This window comes from Pelodiscus sinensis, chromosome 16 (genome assembly GCF_052426305.1).
Source record: "Pelodiscus sinensis isolate ZL-2025 chromosome 16, ASM5242630v1, whole genome shotgun sequence".
Lineage (NCBI taxonomy): Eukaryota > Metazoa > Chordata > Testudines > Trionychidae > Pelodiscus > Pelodiscus sinensis.
The window spans coordinates 7101959-7125489 of NC_143067.1; the positions used below are offsets into that span (position 1 = coordinate 7101959).

Here is a 23531-nt window from a genome sequence, read left to right on the forward strand (position 1 = left end):
CCAGGAGTCGGGGCATGTGACCTCTGCTTGGTCGTTGGAGAATGGAAACTACCCCCCCCCCCTGCTGCTCTGGGAGCCATCTGCTTAATAGCTGGGAGGGCTCTGAGATCCTTTCATAGCATAGGACAAGCCAGCCTGCTTCTGTCGCTTTCTCCCTTACCCCCAAACCCTCATCCCTCTCGGCCAATGGCAGGTGCAGGCTGCTAAATGTGAAGACCTGTCAGGAAGCCCCGCCTTTAAAAGGAAGGACTTCCCAGAGTGAGGCCACATACCGGCCAATCAGCACCTCCCCGTGAGGCAGGCTGTGGCTATGTCTACACTGCCATTTCTCCGCCCCCCTCCCCCCTCCCCGGGCAGAAGATATGCCAATCACACTCTCATTTGCATATCTTCTGCCAATCTTTTTTGTGGAAGACGTAGGGTTACCAGATGGTTGAAACAAAAATACTGCATACCTGCCGCCCCCCGCCCCCACCCAAAAAAACTCACCGGGAAAAAATTCTGTTGAAGAAAAAAAAAAGGGAGACCAAAGTTGTTGAGGAGTTGAGCACTAAGACCCAGGGTCATTGCTTCCCCTTGGTCTTTTTGCCAGCAGCCATTTTGTGCCAGCAGCCTTGTGGAACCAGGTAGGCATGGGGGCTGGGGTAAGGGGGCTGGGGGTATTGGTGGCTGGGGGGGGGGAACGGGCTTGGGGGAGAAAGGCCGGGCGCTGAGTGTTTGTAGGGTTACCAGGTGCCCAGCATTTTCGCCTCCTGGCCAGGGGGAAAAAAATCAGAAAATACCGGACATCTGCATTTTTTTACCGGACAGGAGGTGAAAATACCGGACTGTCTGCGTGAATACGGGACACCTGGCAACCCTAAGAAGAGATGTAGACGGGGCCATTTATCGGAAAACAACCCTTTTTCGCAAGATCCTGTAAACCTCATTTTTTGAGGAATAAATCACCGTGGTGACTCATTGTTCCCTCTCCTGCCTCCCCCTCTCTCCGGGCCCCATTCTCAGAAGGAGAGTTGGCTTGGCTGGTGTCAGGCTGTGCCCAGACGCCCAAGAGTGCATGGCGAGGGCCGGCAGCAGGGAATGGTGCCAATGCAGTCCTACGCCAATGGCCAGAGATGGCGCCCCACTAAGCTAAGAGCTGGAGGGGGGGCCAGAGGACAGAAGGGGGAGCAGGACGGCTGCTCCTGTCCAGCTCATGCCTCATCCCATGCCAAGCACGCATGCAGCTAGAAGCATGGAGGCCTCCTTGACACCGGGGGAGCGCCCGGTCGCACAGGCTGGCTGTAGGGAGGTAAGGCCAGAGAGAGGCAGGCAGGAGCCCAGCAGCCCGGGTGCAATTCGGGGATGGGACGCAGAACGGGGCGGGGCCTGGAGCACAGGGGGCGGACGGGACAATATTTCCTTGGGCCGGTAAAGCAGGAGGAAACGAGTAGGGGCAAGGCCTTTCCCATGGATTGACCCTGCTCCGGGGGAGCTCCCGGGTCACAGGATTGAGCTCAGCTCTTGCACCCTGGGCCTCAGCCCAAGCCCAGGAGAGGCCGTCCATTGACCAGTGATCACGGGGTTCGGTCCCCACTGAGCCTCATGTCCTGTTCCTTCTGCAGAGCTGTACAAGGCCTGGCTTCCCTGCACTCATGCCTCCTAGTGCCTCTGCCCTCGGCATGGGACATGCTCCGATTCTGTTAGAACACGAGCACTGGATTGGACCTCGAGAGGTCATCAAGTCCAGTCCCTGGCCCTCACGGCAGGACCAAGCACCGTCTAGACCGTCCCTGACCGGTGTCTGTCCAACCTGCTCTTCGATATCTCCAGAGATGGGGATTCCACAACCTCCCTGGGCAACTTATTCCAGTGTTTCACCACCCTGACAGGCAGGAAGTTTTTCCTTATCTCCAACCTAAACCCCCTTGCTGCAATTTAAGCCCTTTACTTCTTGTCTTGTCCTCAGACATTAATAATTTGTCCTCCCGCTTCCCTCTTAGGAACGTGAAAGCTGCTCTCGTGTCCCCTCTCAGTCTTCTCTTTTCCCAACTAAACAACCCCAGCTCCTTCAGCCTTCCCTCGCAGGTCATGTTTTCTAACCCTTTAATGCATTAAACGATGTGGTTTACTTGCCAAGTCAGGCTATTTCTTGGGGTTTTGCTGAGATCAGAGCATTAAATTCATCGCTGAATACGGGGGTTTCAGAGCACAGACGTTCTGATGGAAAAGGCATTTGACATCCATTCTCTGCTCGGGTGTTGCCCACGGCCGGTCTAGCAGCACATCATCCGCAGGGTGCATCCTCACAGCCAGGACTCACCCCCCCACGGCGGCGGGGCATAGCCACCAGGGACAGTTTGATGTTGGGCCGTGCCACGTGGGAGCTAAAGAGGAACCCTGGGGACGCTTTCCCTGCTGGTCCTGCCAATCCTCCTCTCCCTCCCCTGGCCCTGCTTGCCACCTGCTGCTGTTCCCGGCAGCACAGAACCTCTCCTCTGCCCAGCCTCTACGCCAAGCACCGAAACGGCTCAGGGTTGGACAGCGTGTAGGGGGTGCAATTTCCTTTGCCAGCAATACCGCAGCTCTGGGAAGTCCCCTCGTCACGCTAGGAGCCGCAGACACCTCCCAGCCCTGGCTCAGCCACACCCCAGAAAGCATTCGTCAGGCATCTTGGGAGAGATGGGGAACCTAAGGCCCGGGGGCCAAATGCAGCTCCTGGCTTTGCCTGGATCAGGCCACCGAGGCTCGGGGTTCCCCACCAGCCCAGCATTGGGGAACACCCTTGTCACCCCCCGTGGGTCGGGAGCACACAAAATCTACTAGCCTGGGCCCCCTAGGCTCTGGAGTGTGAGGGGAAGGTGAGGAGTGCTGTTCTGCTCAGATGGGGGCCACGCCAGTGAGGACCTGGGAGGTTTTTTTGCTTCTCACTTGTGTGCGGCCCCGGACTGATTTTTTGGTGGGTCAGCGGCTCCCCACTAGACTAGCCAGTGAGCCCTGCAGAGAGGCGCTATGCCTGGCACCTGGGCACCCCCTGCAGGTGCAGCCAAGGCTGCCACGCTGGACTGATGTCCCAGAGCCCGCCGAGGGCAGACAGAAAAGTGTCACCGAGACCCACAATAAAAATTCTCCTCAGCCACGGGAAAGTCCCGAGGGGCACGCTGGGGCAGGCCCTCCCTCAGCCGGGCTGGGATTTGCAGTGGGCGTGTGCAGCAGAGACAAGGAGCAATCTCCTCAGCCGCTGACCGTGGGCAGTGTTCTTGGGCCCCTCCAGGGCGGGGGAAGGGGCAGCTTCAGCCCTCCAGTCTAGGGGATCACCACCAGTTTCTGTCACGTTTGTCAAGGCCCACAACATCAGGGATAGCTTAAATGACCTTCCTTAAAGTAAATGACCGACTGTGCTTCTCCATGGCTAGAGCACCAGCAAAGCCAATACCTAAGCATGGCATAGCATCAGCCTCCTCCCCTCCCCCATCTGCTGCCTGTGAGGGGGTGGTGATGGAGATCATAGGAACGGCCACATTGGGTCAGACCAAAGCTCCATCGAGCCCATTCTCCTGCCTGCCGACAGTGGCCAATGCCAGGTGCCCCAAAGGGAATGAACAGAACAGGGAAGCATCAAGTGATCCCTCCCGTTGCCCATTCCCAGCTTCAGACAAACAGGCTAGGGACACCATCCCAGCCCATCCTGGCTAATAGCCACTGATGGACCTAACCTCCATGAATTTATCTGGCTCTTTTTTGAACCCTGTTGAAGTCCTGGTCTTCACAACATCCTCTGGCAAGGAGTTCCACAAGTTATGCACTGCATGAAGAACTCCTTCCATCTGTTTGTTTTACACCTGCTACCTATTAATTTCATTTGGTGACCCCCCCCCCCCCCCAGTCCTTGTGTTATGGGAACAAGTAAGTAACTTTTCCTTATTCACTTTCTTCACACCAGTCATGATTTTGTAGACCTCTATCTTATCCCCTCTTAGCCTCCTTTTTTCTAAGCTGAAAAGTCCCAGGAGGAGGGAGTTAGAACAGATAAGCTCCTTGCGGCAGGCACCATCTTTTGATTCATTATCTGTGCAGCACCTAGCACAGTAGGTTCGATGCTGGCGATGCTACACACACCCACCATATAATCATAAATAGGAACCCTGACAGCCCAAGGCAGGTGTTTTGCTACACAGTGTGCCGAGAATACAGAGGAAAGAGCAGAGACAGATTGCAGATTTGTGAGTGTATTCAGAGGCAGTAAACAGACCAAGAGGAAATAAAAGCACAGTCGAAAAGACACCTTGCAAAAGTGGAGAGACCAAGTGAGCTACAAAATCTTTACTAGCCTCCTGCTCTGGGTTATTGCAGCAGCTGGGATCATAGGCTATGTTGCTGACGCACATGTTCCAAAGTGCAGGGAAGGCACCTTTCTCTGGAACGATCCTTCAGCTGCGTTTGTTCCAGGATGTGCTGTGAGTCACTGGCCCAGAACCTCCGCACCCACCCAACGCGACACTGCACAAACTCATCCTCTATCCAGGAAATGAGGTTTGCCCTGGTGAGGCAGCAGCTAGAGACCCAGTGTAGCTGGCAAGCGTGTCTGGGCTTCCTCAGGTCACGGTTCTGGCTAGTGAGTCTGGAAATCTGCCTGGGACCAACCTTTTCTATGTCAGTGGGGGGAAGCGGGGAGAGTTTACCGGTATCCTGCAGCAAAACACAACTCTGGTATCCTCAGCAGAACTCTGTATCTCCCCATCTGGGGGAGCAGAGACTATTTTGGAGGCCTTGGCTGCGCTGAACCAGAGCAGGGAAGCTGGGCAGGCTCTCATCTGCTGCTGGTAGGGACCTGAATGAGGAGGCTGCTCCCAGGAGCCAGGTGGGGGGTGCTCATGGGTTGGGCGTGGGCTTACCTCCAGCGGCTCCCGGTCAGCGGCACAGCGGGGTGCTAATGCAGCTTCCGGCCTCTCCTGGCACCGTGGACCACAATGTGCTCCGGAAGCGGCCGGCAGCAGGTCTGGCACCTAGGTGGAGGCATCAAAGCATCTCTACATGCTGCTCTCATCCACACAGACCCAACTCCCATTGGCCAGGAATCAGCCAATGGGAGCGTAGAGCCAGTGCTCAGGGTGGGGGCAGCACACGGAGTCCCCTGGACCCCTGCCTAGGAGCCAGACCTGCTGCTGGCTGCTTCTGGGATGCAGCGTGGTCCACAGGGCCAGGACAGGCGGGAAGCCGGCCTTAGCACCCTCACTAGTCACCGGGTCCCCCTACAACAAGGTGACCTAGGGCCTGGCATGGTGCGACTGTGCTGGGCTACGCCCCATAGTTTGAAAACCACTGCTCTCCATGGCCCTGGCCAGTGAACCGGTACTGGGTCCGGTAAGTGGTCCTGGCAGTTCCCATGGCCTGTAAGGAACACATCATCGCTTTGCCCTGCAGGGGAACGTTTCATTACCCCATCTGCTCCTGATGCTAATTCCCAGCCAGCAATTGGCTCACCAGCATCCCTGCCAGTGAATGCTGACTCCAGCTTTTCGCTCTTTTCACCCCCAGCCTGGCCAGTGAGTGTCAGACAAGCTAGCGGGATCACAGAGAGACAAAGCAGATTAGGTTGGAGCATTTGGAGCAAGAGCACAAAGAGGGCTCCCACTTCTGAATTTTCCATGGTCATTTTACTAGCAAACCGCCTAACAGAAGCTGGCTGTACATTACGGTGCGTGCCAGAGACACCTTCTAAGGTGCCGGGTTAACTGGAGACCTTTCTCGCCAGCTGCTTTTTAACAGACCGGTTCTTGGCACAGCTCTACGTTTCTGTTCCTGACTTATTTTGCAGGTAGCTTGCTTCCCCCAATGGCAGCTTCTTCTGCTGCACTGGGCTGGAAAGATACTGTCCCAGTGGGTGTGAATAAATCTCTCGTATGACAAGGTGTCTGTGAAAGGGCTTTTTTCTCTGGCATTTTAGTATATGGCGCCAATTCCTGCTACCCAGCATGAATTCTACTGGGCATTGGGAGTGCTTAGGAGGGATTCATTAAAGGCAATGCTTGCAGACCCAAATCCCGACACGAGACTGGCAATTTAGGCAACTAAATGTAAAGCATAGAAGTGCTCAGACCGAGGCTAGTCAAAAATGAGCTGGCCAGACTAATTTGAGTGGAAAATTGGGGGTTTGGACTGAATGAAATTCTTCCCCATCCGTGTCCCCTTTCAGCAGCAAATAGAGAGGAAGCTGGTTTTTTCCCCAGCTTGCCTTGAGCAGTTCTCCAAATTTCCCTCCCATTTTCTGGCTACTTCTACTCAGCCCCTACATCTGCCACTGACGGCAGTGGGACTTGTGGGGCTCAACCACTCTGCAAATCACACCCCCTTGATTTAGATGCTCCCCTGCGGATTTAGGTGCGCACCTTTAGGCACCTAAATCCACCTTTGCTTGGAACATCTGGGCTTAGCCAAAGGCATTGCAATGTCAGGCTTCGATCCGGGACGAACGCTACTCTTGGCCGGCTGAGGAAACCTTTTCAGCCCCGTGCCCGGAACCTCGTGAAGCTGCCCGGAGGGACCTGCTGCAGATGAGGCGAGATTTGGTGTGTGACCGCCCAAGCTAGTCCGCAGTGGAGGGATAACGCAGCCCGACCTGCGCTGGGTTTGTTGAGTCAAGGCCAGGGTGCTAGTGCATGAGACTCTGTCCTGGAGGAGCCAGGTTCTGCTTTCAGTAAATCCAGAGGAACTTCGCGGACGTCCCCTTATCCCTGAGATTACCCTCTGTCCCAGAGTGTGAATGGCATGGAAAAACCCACCCTGCAGCAGCAGCCGTGATCTTAGTATGGCACTAAGATCCCTGTGGCCAAGCCTCCCACAGCTGCCATGCCACCTTTAACGGGACGGCTTTTCCCTACATACCCCAGCTGGCTGCAGGACCAATACCCCTGTTCTGCCCTGCCCCTCCTCAGAGCCCAACAGCACTGACCCTGCAGTCCCAAGGGAGTTCAAAGCAGGCGAAGCCCGTTTCTTGTACACCCAACAGGTCTGGTGCTGAGTCTTTGCGGGAACGGGAACTACAGGCCCCCGGAGATAGCAAGGTTCTCCTGTCATCCCAGTGCCCCCATGACGTCTTTCTTTGGTTCTCCCTGCGCTCTGGGGGGCCAGGAGTGACTCTGGTTAAGGCAAAGAACAGGAGAAAACAGAAGAAGCTTAAGAGCAGGAGAAGAAAGGAGACAGAAACAGGTGTTGGATGGAAAGGCCTCTGGCCCTAAGCCCTTTGGTAAGGTGGAGTCAGTGGAGTGGAGAGGAGAGGCCGGGTGGCCAGTGAAGTTGCAGAGAGAACACGCAAAAGGCTTTGCAAAGCAGAGGTGGAAATTCAGAAGGCGAGAAGAAGGCGGAGCCAGAGGTCTGATGCACTGTCAGGTTGCCAGACAAGAGCAAAGGCACCCAAGTTCCTGCTATTTCTGTGAAGCTTCTCGAAAGGAGCCTCTAGGCTCTGCACACGCAGGCTCCTGGTAAGCACAGCGGTTGTGCTACACGCACACGCTGCTTCCCTCTCCCTCCGGAACCCAGGCCGCAAAACTGCCCAGCTCTCACGACACAGCCTCGGCTGGGCGGGCTCAGCAAACAGCTAGCTTTCTCTGTAGACGTTAGGCTACACGGCACGTCTCCTCCCCCGGCCAGGCCCTGCATCAGATACAGCCCAGACGCTGCTCCCTGTGCCCAATCAAACATCCTCAGGACAATCAGGAGCCAACAGCTGGCAGAGGAGGGCCGGCTACGGAAGGGCACATTCTCTGCATTCGAAACCTCCAAGCTATTTCGGTTGGGTTGGTTTTGGCTTTCAGCACTTCAATCACCAGCGAGAGATGATCGTGGCCAGTTGAGGGAACCCTAAAAACGTGCACTTTAACCCCCTTACTTGAAGTAAAAAGAAGGTTTCCACACCTGGGGTTCAATGCCTGCATTCCGGGTGGAATAAGAAGGCCTGGGAGCTTGGAAGACGCCTTTGGCTCTTGGTGACAACACCCTGGAAGGGGATGCAAAGGGAGCGCTTGTTCGGCTGTCTTGGGCAATCAGCACAGTCCCGGTGGATGGAGAAAGAGGACCAGCGGCTGGCCGGCTGGAAGTTGACAGAGCCGGAGAACGCAAATCGGGGGTCGGCGTCAAGGGAGAGGTTGGGCAAGAGGTGTGTCTCGTGTATGAATGAGGGTTGGGAAAGGCGGGCTGTGGCGGTGGTGGCCCCCTTGGCAACAGCCGCGGCGGTTCTTTAGCTGGGGACAGGATGAACAGAGAGGACTGGAGCTGGTATGGCTGCTGCTTTGCGATTTCCAGCTCCTTCCGGGAAAGCTCGCTCTCCGCCATGCTGCTGTTGTACAAAGACGCTGGGGGAGTTTTTGCTGACCGGGCTGGGCTCTTGGGTGAGTGTTTGAAGGCCACAGGTGTCACATGAACATTGGAATCGTACTTCCAGGAGGGTGGCAGAGACATGGTGGGTGACGGTGACCTGGCCCAGTCGGGATGGGCCGGGGACTCGATGACATACTTCTCCATCCGCGACTGCCGTCTGGCAAACAGTTCCGCTCCTTTCCCTTTCGCCTCGGCTAGGTTTTGATTGGGTTTCACTTGCGGCTTGGGCTGGATGCGTGGGGACTTCAGGCAGGAAGACCACTCCGGGGCATTGTCTGCAGAGCCTAGGTGAGGCCCGCCTTTCAGTGCATTCGGATGCTGGAAGTTGGAAGCTTCCGCCCCCAGCGCAAATGGTTCTTCCTCGGGGACTGGTTCTCCTTGCCCCTTCTGCTTCCTCCTTATATCCGCTCTCTGCACTAAATTCAAAAGGTCTGGGTTAGGAGCCACCTTTGGCTTTTCAACAAAGGTGAACATGGGTTTTTTAGGTGCTCTCCGGGCCACAGACTCCTCTAATATTCCTGATTTATTCAGGGGTGCTGATTTGCTTTCTCCATGCGGAGGCCCTTGCAGAATGAGAGGCTTCTGTTCTGCACTAGGATATAAGGCTGAATATGCCGGAGGTGACCTGACCCTAGTAACTGGAGGAGGACTGAACAAGGTCTCTGCATAGGTGGGGGGTGGAGGAAGTTCTGCCCCAGGGCTTTTCTCTGGTGGTTGGCTTGTTGTAACTGATGACTGGGTTCCAAACGGTCTTGCTGTTCTGTTCTTCACAGGCTTGGGTTTAGCCAAAGTGAGGTGAACTTCATAATACTGCTTATTGGGTGTCCCATTCCACTCTTTGCTGGCCACCGGAACAGGCATGTCTTTGCAGCTAACCGGAACAGTCATCTCTTTGCTGGCCACCGGAACAGGCATGTCTTTGCAGCTAACCGGAACAGTCGTCTCTTCGCTGACCACTGGAACAGGCATTTCTTTGCAGCTAACCGGAACAGTTGTCTCTTTGCTGGTCACTGGAACCGTCGTTTCTTTGCTGGCCACTGGAACAGTCGTTTCTTTGCTGGCCACCGGAAAAAATGTTTCTTTGCAGCTAATCAGAACAGTCATCTCTTTGCTGGCCACCGGAACAGTCGTTTCTTTGCAGCTAACCGGAACTGTCGTCTCTTTGCTGGCCACCGGAACAATCGTTTCTTTGCAGACAACCGGAACAGTCGTCTCTTTGCAGACAACCGGAACAGTCGTCTCTTTGCAGACAACCGGAACAGTCGTCTCTTTGCAGACAACCGGAACAGTCTCTTTGTCAATCATCAGCACATTCTGCTCTTTGTTGATAACCTCTCCATTCTTCTCCTTGTCAGTCACTAAGGCAGTCTGCTCCTTGCTGCAAACCAGTACGTTGTTCTCACTGTCATTCACTGGGGTGCATTCATGCCCATTGGCGCTCGGCTCATGCACTCCGTTGGTTGATGACACCTTTATGTTCTCCCTTAGGTAGATAGTTAGAGGGACCTGCTGTATGTCTCCATTTGGAGATGCCTTGTGTGATGGCGCCGGGTAGGTTTGGGGGAGGGTCTCCTCGCTTTTGACTTCACTTTTTGGCAGGGACGGTGTTTCCTCTAGGTGGGGCCTCTCCTCGTGTCCTTCCATGTTGCTTTTAAAGATCTTCGCTCCAGGGTCTTCCGGGCCAAGTGATTCCTTCAGTTCTTTGCTGCCGTCTGACGTCTCTTTCAAATGCCACAGTTTCCCAGGGTTTCGGATGCTGCGCTGTGGAGCTCCTGGGCTGCCTCTTGCGACTGCTCCCTCTCCTCTCCTCCCGGCACTTTCCAAAGTGAACTCATTCACTCTCTGCTTGCGCCTGTTGAAGAGCAGCACGCCTTTGGAGTTGGAGCTGGGTGGGTTTGTTAGCTGGGCTGCGATTTTCTGGCTCCTGGCTTTAGCCTCTTTCAGCTCCTTCTCTGAGAAGCTGGCACTCCGGGACAGATCTGGAAGGAGGAAACAAAGAGAGGACAGGATTAACAAGGAGCCCCGAAGAATGCAAAACTCCATTTCTCTCTGCTTATGTACTTAATCACACACACGTGCACGCGCACACACACGCGCACAATCTCTGCTCACATGGGACAGGATGACACCTGGGTTTGAACCCCTTTCCCTACAGCTGTGATTCTCTAACGACACGTTAGCCACACCCGGCACAAATGTCAACAAAACAATAAGGTGGCAGGATTTCACGCTTCGTGGCAATATGGAAGGATGTGAGGAAGCCACCACCTAGAGGAAACACCGTCCCTGCCAAAGAGCCAGGTCAAAAGCGTGGGGACCCTCCCCCAAGCCCACCCAGCGCCATCCCTCGAGGCGTCTCCGAAGGGAGACATACTGTGGTTCCCTCTAACTCTCCTAGGAGACCGTAAAGGTGACATCAGCCATCTGAGTGCCAGTGGGAGGCAGCCGGCAAGTGCTCCGCACACCTCAAAGCCAGACACTCTGAGCAACTCAGTGACCAAATCCCCCCTGCCTTGTCGTCCAGGAACAGCAGGGAAGTTGAGCAAACCTGCTCCTCTATCGGACGTGTGGAGTATAATGGGGTGAAGGTCCTGGAAGAGGATGGACTTTAGGAAAATTAGGCTTCCAAAAAGGGAGATTTAGGTGCACACTGGGGTGACTGACAGCTGCAGATGGCATCCTTGGGTAGCTGTGGGATAGGGGACTGAAAGGATGGGGGAGGGGGGAGTCTTTTTTATAGAGCACAGAAAAGTAAATCCCTCACACAGCATCTCCAGAAGTATCTTTTGCAGAGGGAGCGAAGAAACTTTATCATGGCGCCTCAGAGACCCTCCTTCTTACCCTCTCTTCCTTGCCCTGTGTTGTGAGGCCTCTTTCTAGTAGGGGAACATGGGATAGGACCCCCCCCTACACCTTGTCCTACATTTGCTAGCAGGGTAGCTGCAGAGCAGGGGGTGCACCCCCATGGAGAGAGGGGCATCCTGTCCCTGTGACGTAGTGGGGGTACTTGCTGGGCTGTGGTGACCCCTGCTGTCTGGAGCAAGACCCAGCAGGGAAAACCTCGCTATGCAAAGGTAGTGCCAAACTTGTTGAACCAGTGGCCAGACACCCCCCATGGAGAGGAACAAAGGAAGGTGGAATGCTGCCCTGACTGGGGGCAGGGCTGGAAGGGAATTTAGTTAGTTACTGTCTGAGAGCATGGAGGAGAGCCTAGGGGAAGGGGCTGGAGTTTAGGGGCCCAGTCTCCCCCATCTCAAGGGGGCTGAGGCATCCTAGCCCAGCTCTGTGACCAGATTCCATCTGTGCTGTGCTGTATCCTGGAGAGGCAATAAACGTCCTCTATTCCACCGGCTGGTGCAGTCTGTTTGTGCCATTTCGGGGTGCAGGAGACGGGGGACCCCCAACGCGCCGTCACACCCTGCCAACCTGGAATCCAAGGAGGAACTCCAGCTCCACCTTGTCTAGTGAGACCTGCTGGCGTGGGGCCTCCCCTTCCGCCCCCTGCCTGCCATCCCCACAACGCCTCAGAACAGGATTTGGAACAGCAGGAGGGTAGGAGCCAGCGGGGTACGGTTGGGCGGCTATGCTGGTTTGCAGTCAGGTGGGGACGGGCCGTTCAGGGAAGAGAGGGGACGCGACTAGCCTACAGCTCAGTGCTGCGGGCTCTGAGGGGAGACGGCGCATGGCGATGGGGCCCATGTGGCTGGACTTCTCCCACAGCCTGGGAAAGTGGGAGGGACAGGTAATTTCCCGGTGGCAACCTCCACATCACCCCTGGTAGCAGCTTCCAGGCTCGGAACCAAAGGGCCGGTGGCTGCTCCTGCATCGGGAGGGTCTGAAGGGCCGTTCCTGCCACAGGGAGGGATACACACAGAGGAACGAGCCCTGGAACGTCTTAGCAACACAATCTGGCCGGAGCTCCTGGGTTATCAATGCCAGGCCGCTGCGACCACTCAGGCATAGAACTCCACTCGCTGGGCGCCAGACTCCAGCACCCTGGGAGGGTCCCAGATCTCGGGCTGCAGCCCAAATATCTACACCACAATTAAGCAGCGCCTTAGCCTGAGCCCCACTCAGCTAGCCCGAGCCAGCTGCAGAGGTCTGATTGCAGCATAGACAGACCCTACGGGCTGGTTTGGCAAAGAGAGACGCAACAGCCGGAGGTGATGTGCACCCTCCACTCCCGCGGAGAGACCCCCCAGAGGGCACCCTGCTATCTGCAGCCCTGACACCAGCCGTACACCACCGCTGGGCAGCCCTCTCAAACCTGGAGGAGTTTCTTGCCGTGCACGATCTTGCTCCCGGCATCACAGCTCCCCCGCTCACTTACACTAGGACTTTGCCTTCGCCACGGTGGCAGCCTGTCCCAGCTGACTGGGGCTACCCACACGAGAGAGATTATAAATCCAAGTGAGGCTGTGCTCCCTAGAGACGCTCCAGAGCTTTGGTCCAGAGAAGCACAAAAGGCCTGGATGCTTATCGGCACCCTGTGGGCTTAGAGACAGGCCCGGCAGGTGAACCCGGGCAGTTTGCCGTGGGTGCTTTCCAGCACTCCCTGGCTGCACTGGGGTCTGGAAACCTGCAGGAATAGCTGCTCTTGTGCTGTTACTGCTGTTGCATTTCTGGTCCTGGCTAAAAGCTGGAAGCCCATGACTTGGGTGGGGGAATCAGTTTATAAAAGATTCTCCAAAGTTTTGCCAAGCCTGGAAAACTTGGATTCAGGTGCCATTTCAAACACCCCTGCCGGTGCATGGCCAGAGGCTACCCTCCAAGGGATGGGGGGAGAAGGGGATAACTCTCCATTGCAGTGGAGTTGACCTAGCAGGCATCCAGTAATCAAAACAAGCAGACAGCAATTGGAACAGAAACCTCCTGCTCTTGGAACCGTACCCCAGCTGCTGCAGTCTAGTAGCTCACATTAGCTCCCAGGACTTTCCAGGGCTCTCTGTAGAAAGAAGCACCCGGTGCGCATGTCGCTGCCTTTTCAGACCATGCATTGCCTTTGAGAAGACGGAAAAGGCCCAACTCCTGCCTCCTCGCCGCGAGTTTGAAAACCAGATGGCAAAGACAACCAACTTCTTCTGCCTGCGTGCGCCAAGCTTTGCTTTCTGGGTGCGGTGACTGTATTGGAAAGGAATTTATTGAAAGGCTTCAAAAGGTTTCAGGTTGCAGTTCATTTGGTTTCAACCTCTCTGCACAAACATGCTCCGAGCAGGAAGTTGGCCGGCTCTGGACTATCTCCCCTTGCTCTTAAGTGGCTAATCACAGCAGGGATAGAGTTAGGAAAATAAACCGTGCTCTAGCTTGAAATGGCACCCAAGCACCCGGGGGGAAGCCTTGGGGCAGATGAGTAACCTGCCGATGCAATGTTTAGCTTGGTTTCGAGGCAACACAAGATGGCAGCATTAGACAGGAAAGCTGCACAAGTTTTCGCCCATCCCTTGCAGCCTGAAGCAGCAGTTCAACCTAATTAACCCCTCGGATTCCTAGAAGAGCACCCACTTCGCAGTCCATGAAAGTGCGGAAGATGCACCAGCTGCATGAGTGTTAACCCACTGAAAATCCATTCATCACTCTTGCAGTGTTGGACAAAAGGCTGGAAACGGGTCAGAACAAAAGCTGTGAGCAAAGCCCCAAAGGCGGTGGAATTACATGGGCTGCATTTTCTCTGGCTGAGCAATTTCCTAGGCAGGAACGTTCTGAAACTCCCATGACTGAACCCATCTGAGGAGAGGAAACCTCAGAAACAAAGCACAGTCGTAAAAAGTTTACAGCCGAAGAAACGACATTCCTAGTCTGGAGAACGGGACAGGAGGCGGACCTTGCAGAGCGTCTGTTCGGTCAAAGACTATTCCCAGTTCCGAGTTCCCATCCCACACTGGGATCAAAGTCATGCTGGCTGCACTCAGCTATGGCTAGCAAGGTCCCGAGAGGGACTTTCTTCAGCCAAAAGATGCAGCCAACTGCCATCTTTGTCATGCTAGGATCTAATGCAACTGTATGCAGTTACATGCCCTGGGCAACAACCCCTTCTCTTCTGATCCCGGCTCAGCGCCCCGAGCCGTAGAAAAGAAGCTGAGTCAATCTTTGTGTAGCCATGGGCTGCTCTCAACTCTGCTTTTGGAGCACCTGCCTCCCTTGCAGGTGGAGTCCGAGGCGATGAAGCAGTCGTGTCAGGGCACCCAGCGCGGAGGGATCCCAGAAGGGGGTGCTTGGAAGCCGAGAGGAGGGACAGCGCAATGCAAATGGAGGGAGAGGAAGAATGAAAGTGTGAGGAACAGAGGGTATGTCTACACTACAAAGTTAATTCGAACTAACGGACGTTAGTTCGAATTAACTTTCATAGGCGCTACACTAGCGCTCTGCTAGTTCGAACTTAATTTGAACTAGCGGAGCGCTTAGTTCGAACTAGGTAAACCTCATTGTACGAGGACTAAGCCTAGTTCGAACTTACTAGTTCGAATTAAGGGGTGTGTAGCCCCTTAATTCGAACTAGTGGGAGGCTAGCCCTCCCCAGCTTTCCCTGGTGGCCACTCTGGCCAACACCAGGGAAACTCTATTGCCCCCCTCCCGGCCCCGGACTCGGCTGATGGCCGAGTGCTGTGATGTGCCGAGTGTGGGCACTCAGGGCACTCCAAGCCAGGACTGCTTTGCAAGCGGGGCAGCCCTGAGAACTGTCTGTCCAGGGTGGGGGTCGGGTACCTTTAAGCACAGCCCTCGGCTAGCCTGAGACAGCAGCTCCACGCTCTAAGTCCTCCTCTGATGCCCTGCCGGCACTGCTTCCAGCCAGCCTTAACCCCGGTTCAGGGTCCACTCAGTGTGGACATGCTAGTTCGAATTAGCAAAATGCTAATTCGAACTAGTTTTTAGGTCTAGATGCACTAATTCAAATTAGCTTAGTTCGAATTAACTAATTCGAATTAAGTTAGTTCGAAATAGTGCTGTAGTGTAGACATACCCAGAGAGACGGATGGAGGGAAGGAGGGTTGGGGAAGAAGGGCCGGGAAGAGAGGTGACTGCTCCTGAAGACAGAGGAAGGGAATGGTGCCTGCCCCAATGTGACCATACGGGCACACGTTCCTCCTTGCCATGGTACCCTTTTCCCCCGTGAGCCTGGCCTGGTGACCCTTCCATGAAGGAAGCAACTCCCAGGGAGCTGCAGGAGGAGCTGAGAATCCGTCTCCGACAGCTGCTTGCCTGGAAGCCAGGGTCAGTGGGTGTCTGGGAGGCACTGTCTGTAGATGAAACACGCAGCTAATGCCGGCTGACAGCTGGGCTCCATTCCCCCGGGCCGGTTCTGCTCGCGCGCGCTCTCCCCGTCACACAGGGTCGCCAGCTGGAGAGGCACCAGCAGCCACAAACTCCAATTCAGATGACTAAGGGATGGGCCAGCCCAACAGCTGGGAGGATTTTTTTTTTTTTTTTTTTTGCTTGCTAACGGGGGAGGGGACTTCCAGCTCAGGGAACCATCACACGTTCCACCCTGCTCTTCCCCATCCATCTGAGATATTCAGCAGGTGGAGGGGCGGGTCCCAGAAAAGACACCACTTCCTCGCCGCCCGGCCAGGCCTGCTGAGGGAGAAGCAGTAGGATTGGGCCTTTCTGGGTGGGGCAGGCAAAAGTGTCCCCTGCAGGCATCTCCCCCACCATCACACCTGTCCTCTGAGCACAGCCCACTGCTGGAGATCACCACGCTGTGGGTCTGCCCCTGCCTGGCCGTTCCTGTGCCTGCTGGACATTACAGATCCTTGCTGTCACACCCCAGAGGGAGGAAAGTCCTGCAGGCTGAGGCTGGCTCCCCTGGCAACTGTGGGGCCACCAAGCTCCAGTGGAGGGGATGGAAATAGCCTATCTCCTAGAACTGGAAGGTTATCAAGTCCAGTCCCCTGCCTTCACAGCAGGACCAAGTACCATCCCTGACAAATTTTGCCCCAAATGGCCTCCACAAGGATTGAACTCACAACCCTGGGTTTACCAGGCCAATGCTCAAACCACAGAGCTATCCTTCCCCCCCAGCTCTGTGAACTGGCCTGTGGACAACCTGAGTGAGAACTCCAGGAGCCCCCCTCTCTCTCCCCTCGCAGCCTGGCCACGCCGCCTACCCCACGGGACCCAGCCCAAGGCAGCACAAAGCACAAGGGCATCTGAGGGAGCGACGCTGGCTTCGTCTGCACCTTCCACACCGGTTCATCTCTCCTCCCGCCTTCCCCGGAGCCGGCCTGGGGCTGAGCCAGCCTGCTACGGCGGTTAGTTGGGGGCCTGTGAGCTGCCAGGCACTGAGGAAAGATGAAAACCTGCCACCTTTGAAGTCTTTTCCTCCCTCCCCTTCCCCTCCCGCAAGGCTCCCTATTCCACGCGCCGTCCTTGGCCTCTTTTGGGCTTGTTTCTTTGATCTTGAGATATTTGCGACGGCTGACTAAAATGGCAAACCGCTGCCTGGATCTGGGCACAGAGCGGGGCAAAACTCCTGAGTGCCCCTCACTCCTGAGTGCCCTCCCCCCCTACTCGGCCAAGAGGAAACCCCCACCTGCTACTCCAGCCCTGGGCCATGGCGCAGCAGCGCCTGCTGCCCCTGCTGGAAGGGTGGCTCTTCGGGGTAGGAGGGTCCTTTTCTTTATGTTGTACAGCGCCTGGCACGGAGGGGTCGCTCTCGAGCTGGTTGAGGCCTGTCAGGGCTCCCGCAGTACAAAGGTGCAGCAGTAACAGGAGCGGGGCTGGACGGGGGGTTCGTGCTTGTGGCCGTGGACGAGGGGCTAGCGATTCGGATGGGCGGCCTCGCTCCAGACTGCAGGTGAGCTCTCCCAAGCTGAAAGGCAGGTGTATTCCCACCCACCGGCTCCAAGGCTCCAAACTCCCTCGGTCTTTCGCCCAGCCTTTCCCATCGTGCTGGGGTGACGCTGCGTGTTGCGCAGAGCAGCAGGGTTCGCTGGACGCCCGTCAGGACAGCGCTCTGAGCCGGGCCCTGCTGGGAGCCCCGTGGGCGCCCGTCGGTTTGATCTGGCTGACAGCCGCAGCCTCGTGCTGTCGGGCTGGATCAAAGCGCCTCAATGCAACTGGACAGGCTCCGCTCTCTCCTCCAAGGTTATTCTGCTGACTCCCTAGTAACCGCCCCGCATTGCTGGCGCCCAGAGGGAGGGGGCCCAGGCATCGGATGCTGCTACCGACCCGGCGCCCCCAAGTCAGGAAAGCCCTTACACGTCCATCCCACCTGTAGGTGCGTAAAACTGGGGGCGTGCTTGAGTGCTTCTGGGTCACAGAGCGGGGCAGGCCGCTGCGACAGCGCGCCCAAAGGAAGAGACCAGCAGCCCCAAGGGCTCTGGCCCAGCCTCGGGCTCTCTGTGCATCCCACACGGAAACTGCCGGCGCCCACAATTTGGGCCACTCTGCCAGGCTCCTGCGGGCATGTGCTGGGTACCCGTTGCCCGGGCGTGGCTCCTGGCCCAGAGCGCCTGCATTCTGGGGGAGGGGAGCTGAAAAGGAGCATAAGAGCTGGGGATGCGGGGGGGAGGGGTGAATAAAGGGGCTTTTCTTGGCTCTCCCCTTCTAGTCTGCGCAGCCCAGATTAGTGGGGGCATGTTCTGGGGGGCGCAGTGCTGAGGAAGGGCTGGCACGTGGCTGCACCCCCAGAAGGGACTCCAGGCAGCAGCTGGTACTTAAAGAGACACGCCCCTGCCCTGTGTTACTTCACCCCTCGGCAAAACTCCACCCCCGCACTTGGCTCCCCGCTAGCTATGGAGATGAGCAAATATGGGAGGGAGGATTCAAGGCTCTTCCCACCCCGTGCTCTGCCTACCTGCCCACCCTGTTCTCCCCCCCTCCCACCCCGCACAAGCTAAGCACTGGTCCTTGGGCCAGCCGGCAGTAAGGGGAACCCCCGCTCCCCTTTAACTCACAGAGTGGCTGAATAGGACCTGGGCACTCTCGCCATCAATCAGCAGCCGTTTCCTTTGCTAACTGGGCAGAGTTTGACCTACAGAGTGTGTGTGTGCATGGCCGTGAGCAGGCGTGCAAGGGAGGTCCGTGTGCAGGTGTGCGCAGCAGCTGGAGGGGAAGGTACTGTGTGTCTGTGGAGCTGTGCAAGAGAGTTCTATGTGTGCACACGCGTGTGTGGACGTAGAAGTGTAAGGGAGGGTGTGTCTGTGTAGGAGCACAAGCGAGTTCCATGTGTGTGCAATAGGAGTGTAAGGCAGTTCCACGTGTGCTTGTAGTAGTATAGGGGAGGGGAATGTGTGTGTCTGCCTGTCTGTGTAGGAGTGCAAGGGAGTTCCTTGTGTGCATATGTGTGTGGTAGGAGTGCAAGGGAGTGAGTGTGTAGAAGGGAATTCCATGCACACGTGTGTGGGGTAGGGGATTGTAAGGGTGTGTGTGTGTGTGTGTAGAAGGGAATTCCATGCACACGTGTGTGTGGTAGGGGACTGTAAGGGTGTGTGTGTGTGTGTGTGTGTGTGTGTGTGTAGAAGGGAATTCCATGCACACGTGTGTGGGGTAGGGGATTGTAAGGGTGTGTGTAGAAGGGAATTCCATGCACACGTGTGTGTGGTAGGGGATTGTAAGGGTGTGTGTGTGTGTAAAAGGGAACTCCATGCGTAGCACTGGCAGGGATGCTCCGGGCTATTGCTGACACTGAGTCCAGCTTCTCTGATCACGTCTGCTGTGAACTCCCATTCGTTTCACGTGTTTTTCATTTTCTTGACTGCTGTGCTGGTTGGGCTCCTTCCAGGCTATTCTGAGCAACGGCTCAGCCCCTGGGCCTACCAGCGAGGGAAGGGCTGCGTTGCTCAGCCAACCCGCCCAGAGAGCTCCAGGCCGGCAGGCAGAGGCCTCCAGCCAGGGAACGCTAGTCTGAGCGGCGAATCCCTTTTCCACCCCACACAAACCTACCTCTCGAAGCAGCATCAGCTCCCTGGCGGAGAATCCCCTGGCACAGCCCGGCCTGCTGAGGCCTCGTTTCCTAGCAAGTCGTTCAATCCCCCTGGAGAGCCGCGCAGGCCCTGCGCAGCGACAGCCAAGCAAGGGGCATGGGAGTGGCTGACGCCTTCCCGCTGGGAGCTGCCTGCGGGAGACTGAGCTTCTTCACGTCCTGCGGACACCGTGTCACTGAACGAAGGCGAGCCTCGACGCTCTGGTAGCGCACTGGGCTCTGCCCCCGCCAACGCCCCCTCTTAGCACAGCCCTCCTGCCTTGCTCAGCCTGGGTTTCCCTCCGAACCCTGCCGAGCCGTGTTTTCACGCACGGCTCCATGAGCAGCGCTGGAGACTGGAAGCAGTGGGACTCTTCGAGGCGCGGGGTGAGTTAGGAATCCAAGACGCCCTGTCCGTGCGCGTACCGCACCGTGCACAATGGGGCCCAGATCCTGCGGCTTGTTACAGGTTACCGGCCTGCCGGCACTTCCCGCCGTATCCGCAACGCACAGGGGCACCCGGGACCAACGTGCTTGCAAGACCATCTTTGTCCTACGTCCCAGGAAGGCCAATGAGTTGTGCCAACTTGTCCTTGGTCTCCTCCACTAGTCTAGACTGGGCCCGGCCCTGCGTGGGCAGCTCCCGGCTTCAGGATGTCTGTCTGACTCCCCGTGGGGCCACTTGCCAAGGCCATTGTAACCCTTTCCCGTGAGGTCAGCGATTCCCTGAGTGTACAATTCACCCCGTGTTCACCTCGCAGCCTGTGCGGCGGGTGGGGCTGCAGTTGGCTTTCCGGAGCTGGGACACTGGGCCAAGTCAGGGCGAATGAGAACGCTCCTCTTTGCAAACCACCAGGGGATGCTCCAAGATGGTCACTAGGTGTGAGCTAAGCCTGGGACTACTGAACTGGGCCTCGGGCCAGGAGGAAGCATTTCCGGCAGGGAGGTGTACCGCCCTATGGGGACATGTGCATTCCCATGCCACAAAACAATGCTGTGAAAGCCAGACCTGCCCCAGAAGCCTCAAACATGAGGGGACGAGCAAACAGGAGCTGGGCAGAGACCTGGCAGGGAATTCTCCTGGGAAGGGACCCCAGCCTTGCAGGAACAGCAGCTGCTGCTGCAGGGCCACATGGGGCTGAGAGCTCTAGGCAGGGGAACAGCCCGGAGTATTACCCCTGTGAGCCGTGTTCCCTGTAAGCTGAGTACTTGGGCAGCCACTTAGGAAAGATTCAAATGCTACCCCAGTGATTAGCAAAGTGCCCACAGCTAGGTTGGTGTGTCTATTGGTGGTGCACATTTGCACATGCGTCATGCACGTAGAAAAAAATATTCCACACATGGATGGAAAAAATCTGCACATGGATGGAAAAGATGAGAGGGAAGATTGCCCCTGGTCTGCAACAGATGGTACCGGAGTATCAGTCAGAGCCTAAAGGGAGGGAGACCCCTGACGGGTGACGGAGCAGGTTGTGTGGGCAGCGGGACCAGCTGGCAGGGAGACAGCAGGGAGCAGGTCTGCCTGACTTTGCAGCTGTGTGTGAGACAACAGGTATCTCAAGGGGCACTTCTCCCCTCGACCCAAGGCCAGACCAGCACGAGGGCTATGGCAGCAGATGCTTCATGTAGCAGAAACCCGGCCTCAGCAGTGCGTGCTCGTGCTGTAGAGAGATGGGCCTGGGGCAAGTCGCTGCGAGTGTCTATTCAGCACCCACCATGGGGGTGTCTCAGGTTTCCCCCAGCAGTGCCTTTGGCTCAGCTGTGGTACGGGCCCTCCACAGATGGGGTGGTGGACTCTCCCCCTCCGTCCCCATGGCAACGCAAGCCAAACCCAGGGAAGAGGTGACGTCCCACCCCTGCGTATTCATCTCCTGTGTCAGGAAAACACTGTCGGGCTCTGGCTGGAGGATCGTCCCCAGAGCCTCTGTCACGTCAGGGCAAACAGGAAATCCCTAGGGGAGGGCTCAGTGCACGCACATCGAAACATATACAGTTCGTCTACAGCTGCTAGTGGGCGGCAGGCCTCTGAATGCAATCGGGGTATGCGTGTGTGCACACTCCTGCGCTTGTTTGCACACGCGTGTGCTTTTAGGTGTACATCATATGGCCGAATATGCGCGCACACACATACACGCACACGCACAGTCTCTTCTCTTCCTCTCCCCTCCTGACGCCTCGACCCTGCCACACTCTCCCTGCTATTCCTTCCTGATTTTCGTCATGGCAGGGGCTGGGCCTGAGCCAGGGAAGGCGAGGAACAGGGGACATCCTCTCTGCATCACGCTATCAACGGGATCCAACTCCTCAGGGTGAGGGGTCCCAGCCAACTCTGGGCCCTCCCCGGTCGAACCTGCAAAACAGTGTTGGTTGCTGCGGGCGGTGTTGACGGTGAGCTGGGCAGGGTTCCCCCACCGCCAAGCCTTCCACGCGCCAGAGCCATGCGAGCATGGATCTGCGTGGAGCCAGCACCTAGCGGCCAGCTCGGCTCTCTCCAGGTGGACGCCCTGAGCTCTGTTTGCACAGGGGGATGAAATCTCAGCCTCGTCCGAAGGGATCCATGTCTCCCCTCTAGGCAGGAACAGCTTGCCCAGGGTGGTGCAGGGCCCAGCGGACACAACAGAGACCTCTGCCGTCGCTAGCAATGGGAGAGGCTGAGGGGGCACGTCAGAGGAATCCCAGCTCTCCTCTGTCCATCCCACGCTCAGGGCTGAGTAGCTGCTCTCCTCTGAAAGAACAGCATGTGGTCCGGTGTTGGCAGACCCCAGTCACGGTTCATTACCTCCCCTGGCTAATGCTGCCCCAGGGAAGAGGCTGACACGCAGGGGAAGTCGCCGTCTCCTGAGCCCTGCCGCAATGGGCCGGCTTCATCTCCGGTGCATTTCCACGGATTCCAATGGCGTTGCCCTCACAGGGTTGATACCGGCCCTAACCTGGCTCAGCGCTCCCCAAAGCCAATAAGGAGACCCCGTCTCAATCCACACGGTCCACGGCGCCGTCCCATGGGCCGATTTTCTGAGGGGGAGAGGTAGGTCCCCGTTCTGCCTGGGGCCCAACCGCAGTCGGGCCCCCGGAAGGATACTCGCCTGCCTGGGCGCCAGCCCGAGCGAGGGAGGCGGCTGTTACAGCGCGAAGGCTGGCTGTGCGCACCAGAGCCAGCTGAGAGGCAGGATGACATTCGGGAATGGTTTTGAGAAACCGTGGTTGATGGCGAGATGTTGCTAAAGGTTGAAATTTCCCCACTGGCCCCGATATGAGCGAGGACGCACAGACTCTCTGCTAGACAGACTGACATTGGCTTCCGGTGGCTAATAGAAACCCAGAAGAAAGACGTGCACACAAACTCACACCTCCCACAGACACTCCTCCCCACACCACACACGCCCGGCCTGCACACCCCCACAGTTCACATCCTCCTGCACCCCACCCCCAACCACACAAACCTATGCCCAAAGCACACCCCTACACATATTCTTCTCTTGCCCCACACAGCGATCCTACAGCACACTTCTTACTAGTCCGATGGAGAGCAGAGCGCATTTCTCACCCTCTTTCATACCAAGCATCTCCCTACACCGTGAATCAAGGGGAATTTCCCCCTTTTACCACATTCCTCTCTAGAAAGGCACAACCTGGGGTCACACGGTGGACTTTATATACAAGCATCGTCCATTGTCCATTTCCTAAGCCATACTCAACACGGTCCCTGTTTCCACAACACCAGGCAACATTCCTCACATCCTCTTTATTCTGTCTATGTCTTTAAATCCTGGTGGTTTTCCAGAATCTGCACCGGGCAAAACCCAAAGCAAACTGGCTGCCAGACAACTCACCGCCACCCACCTTCCGCTGTTACTCAATTAATGGATGCGTCTGATTCTGTTCCTTCGGATATGCTCTGCCTGCCAAGGGAAAGGCTGAATCATTTGGCCCCTCTCTGGCAGCCGCACAGGCGGAGGAACGAGAGCCCTTCCCGTGTTATTTTAGCACACGAACACACGGGCTCTCTCTCTCCCCTGCTCACCGCAAGAGGCAGATTTATGGCGCACTGTGAACTCCAAAGGCAGGGCGCTCGGCGGGGCTTTAGCAAAACTTCCATGCTGACAAGCTCCATCATGCACTTTGCAGCTGGGTCCCTGCTGTCCCCTCTGACTCCCCCCGCCCATCTCCCCAGCTTAACGACTTCGGTTTGACAGGTTGCAAATTCCTGCCCCGGGTCCCACAAAGGATTGAACCAGCTCCTTTTCGGTAGCTCTGCGGCCCCAGTGCGGCGCTCCCT

The 23531-nt window shown here is 56.7% G+C and overlaps 1 protein-coding gene across 7 annotated transcripts in view; it reads right to left on the reverse strand.

Moving 5' to 3' along the window:
* The window catches only part of SYNPO (synaptopodin), a 66990-nt gene that overhangs the window by 5587 nt on the left and 37872 nt on the right, over window positions 1-23531 (reverse strand). For 5 of the 7 annotated variants that reach the window (XM_075900560.2, XM_089769455.1, XM_089769454.1 and 2 more), the window contains one exon: window positions 7894-10334. In XM_075900560.2, coding sequence (XP_075756675.2) covers window positions 7894-10334 — 2441 coding nt within the window. Of the gene's footprint in view, window positions 1-643; window positions 4986-7893; window positions 10335-23531 lie in introns of those variants that run through there. The other 2 variants (XM_075900564.2, XR_012896394.2) reach the window with 2 other exon arrangements.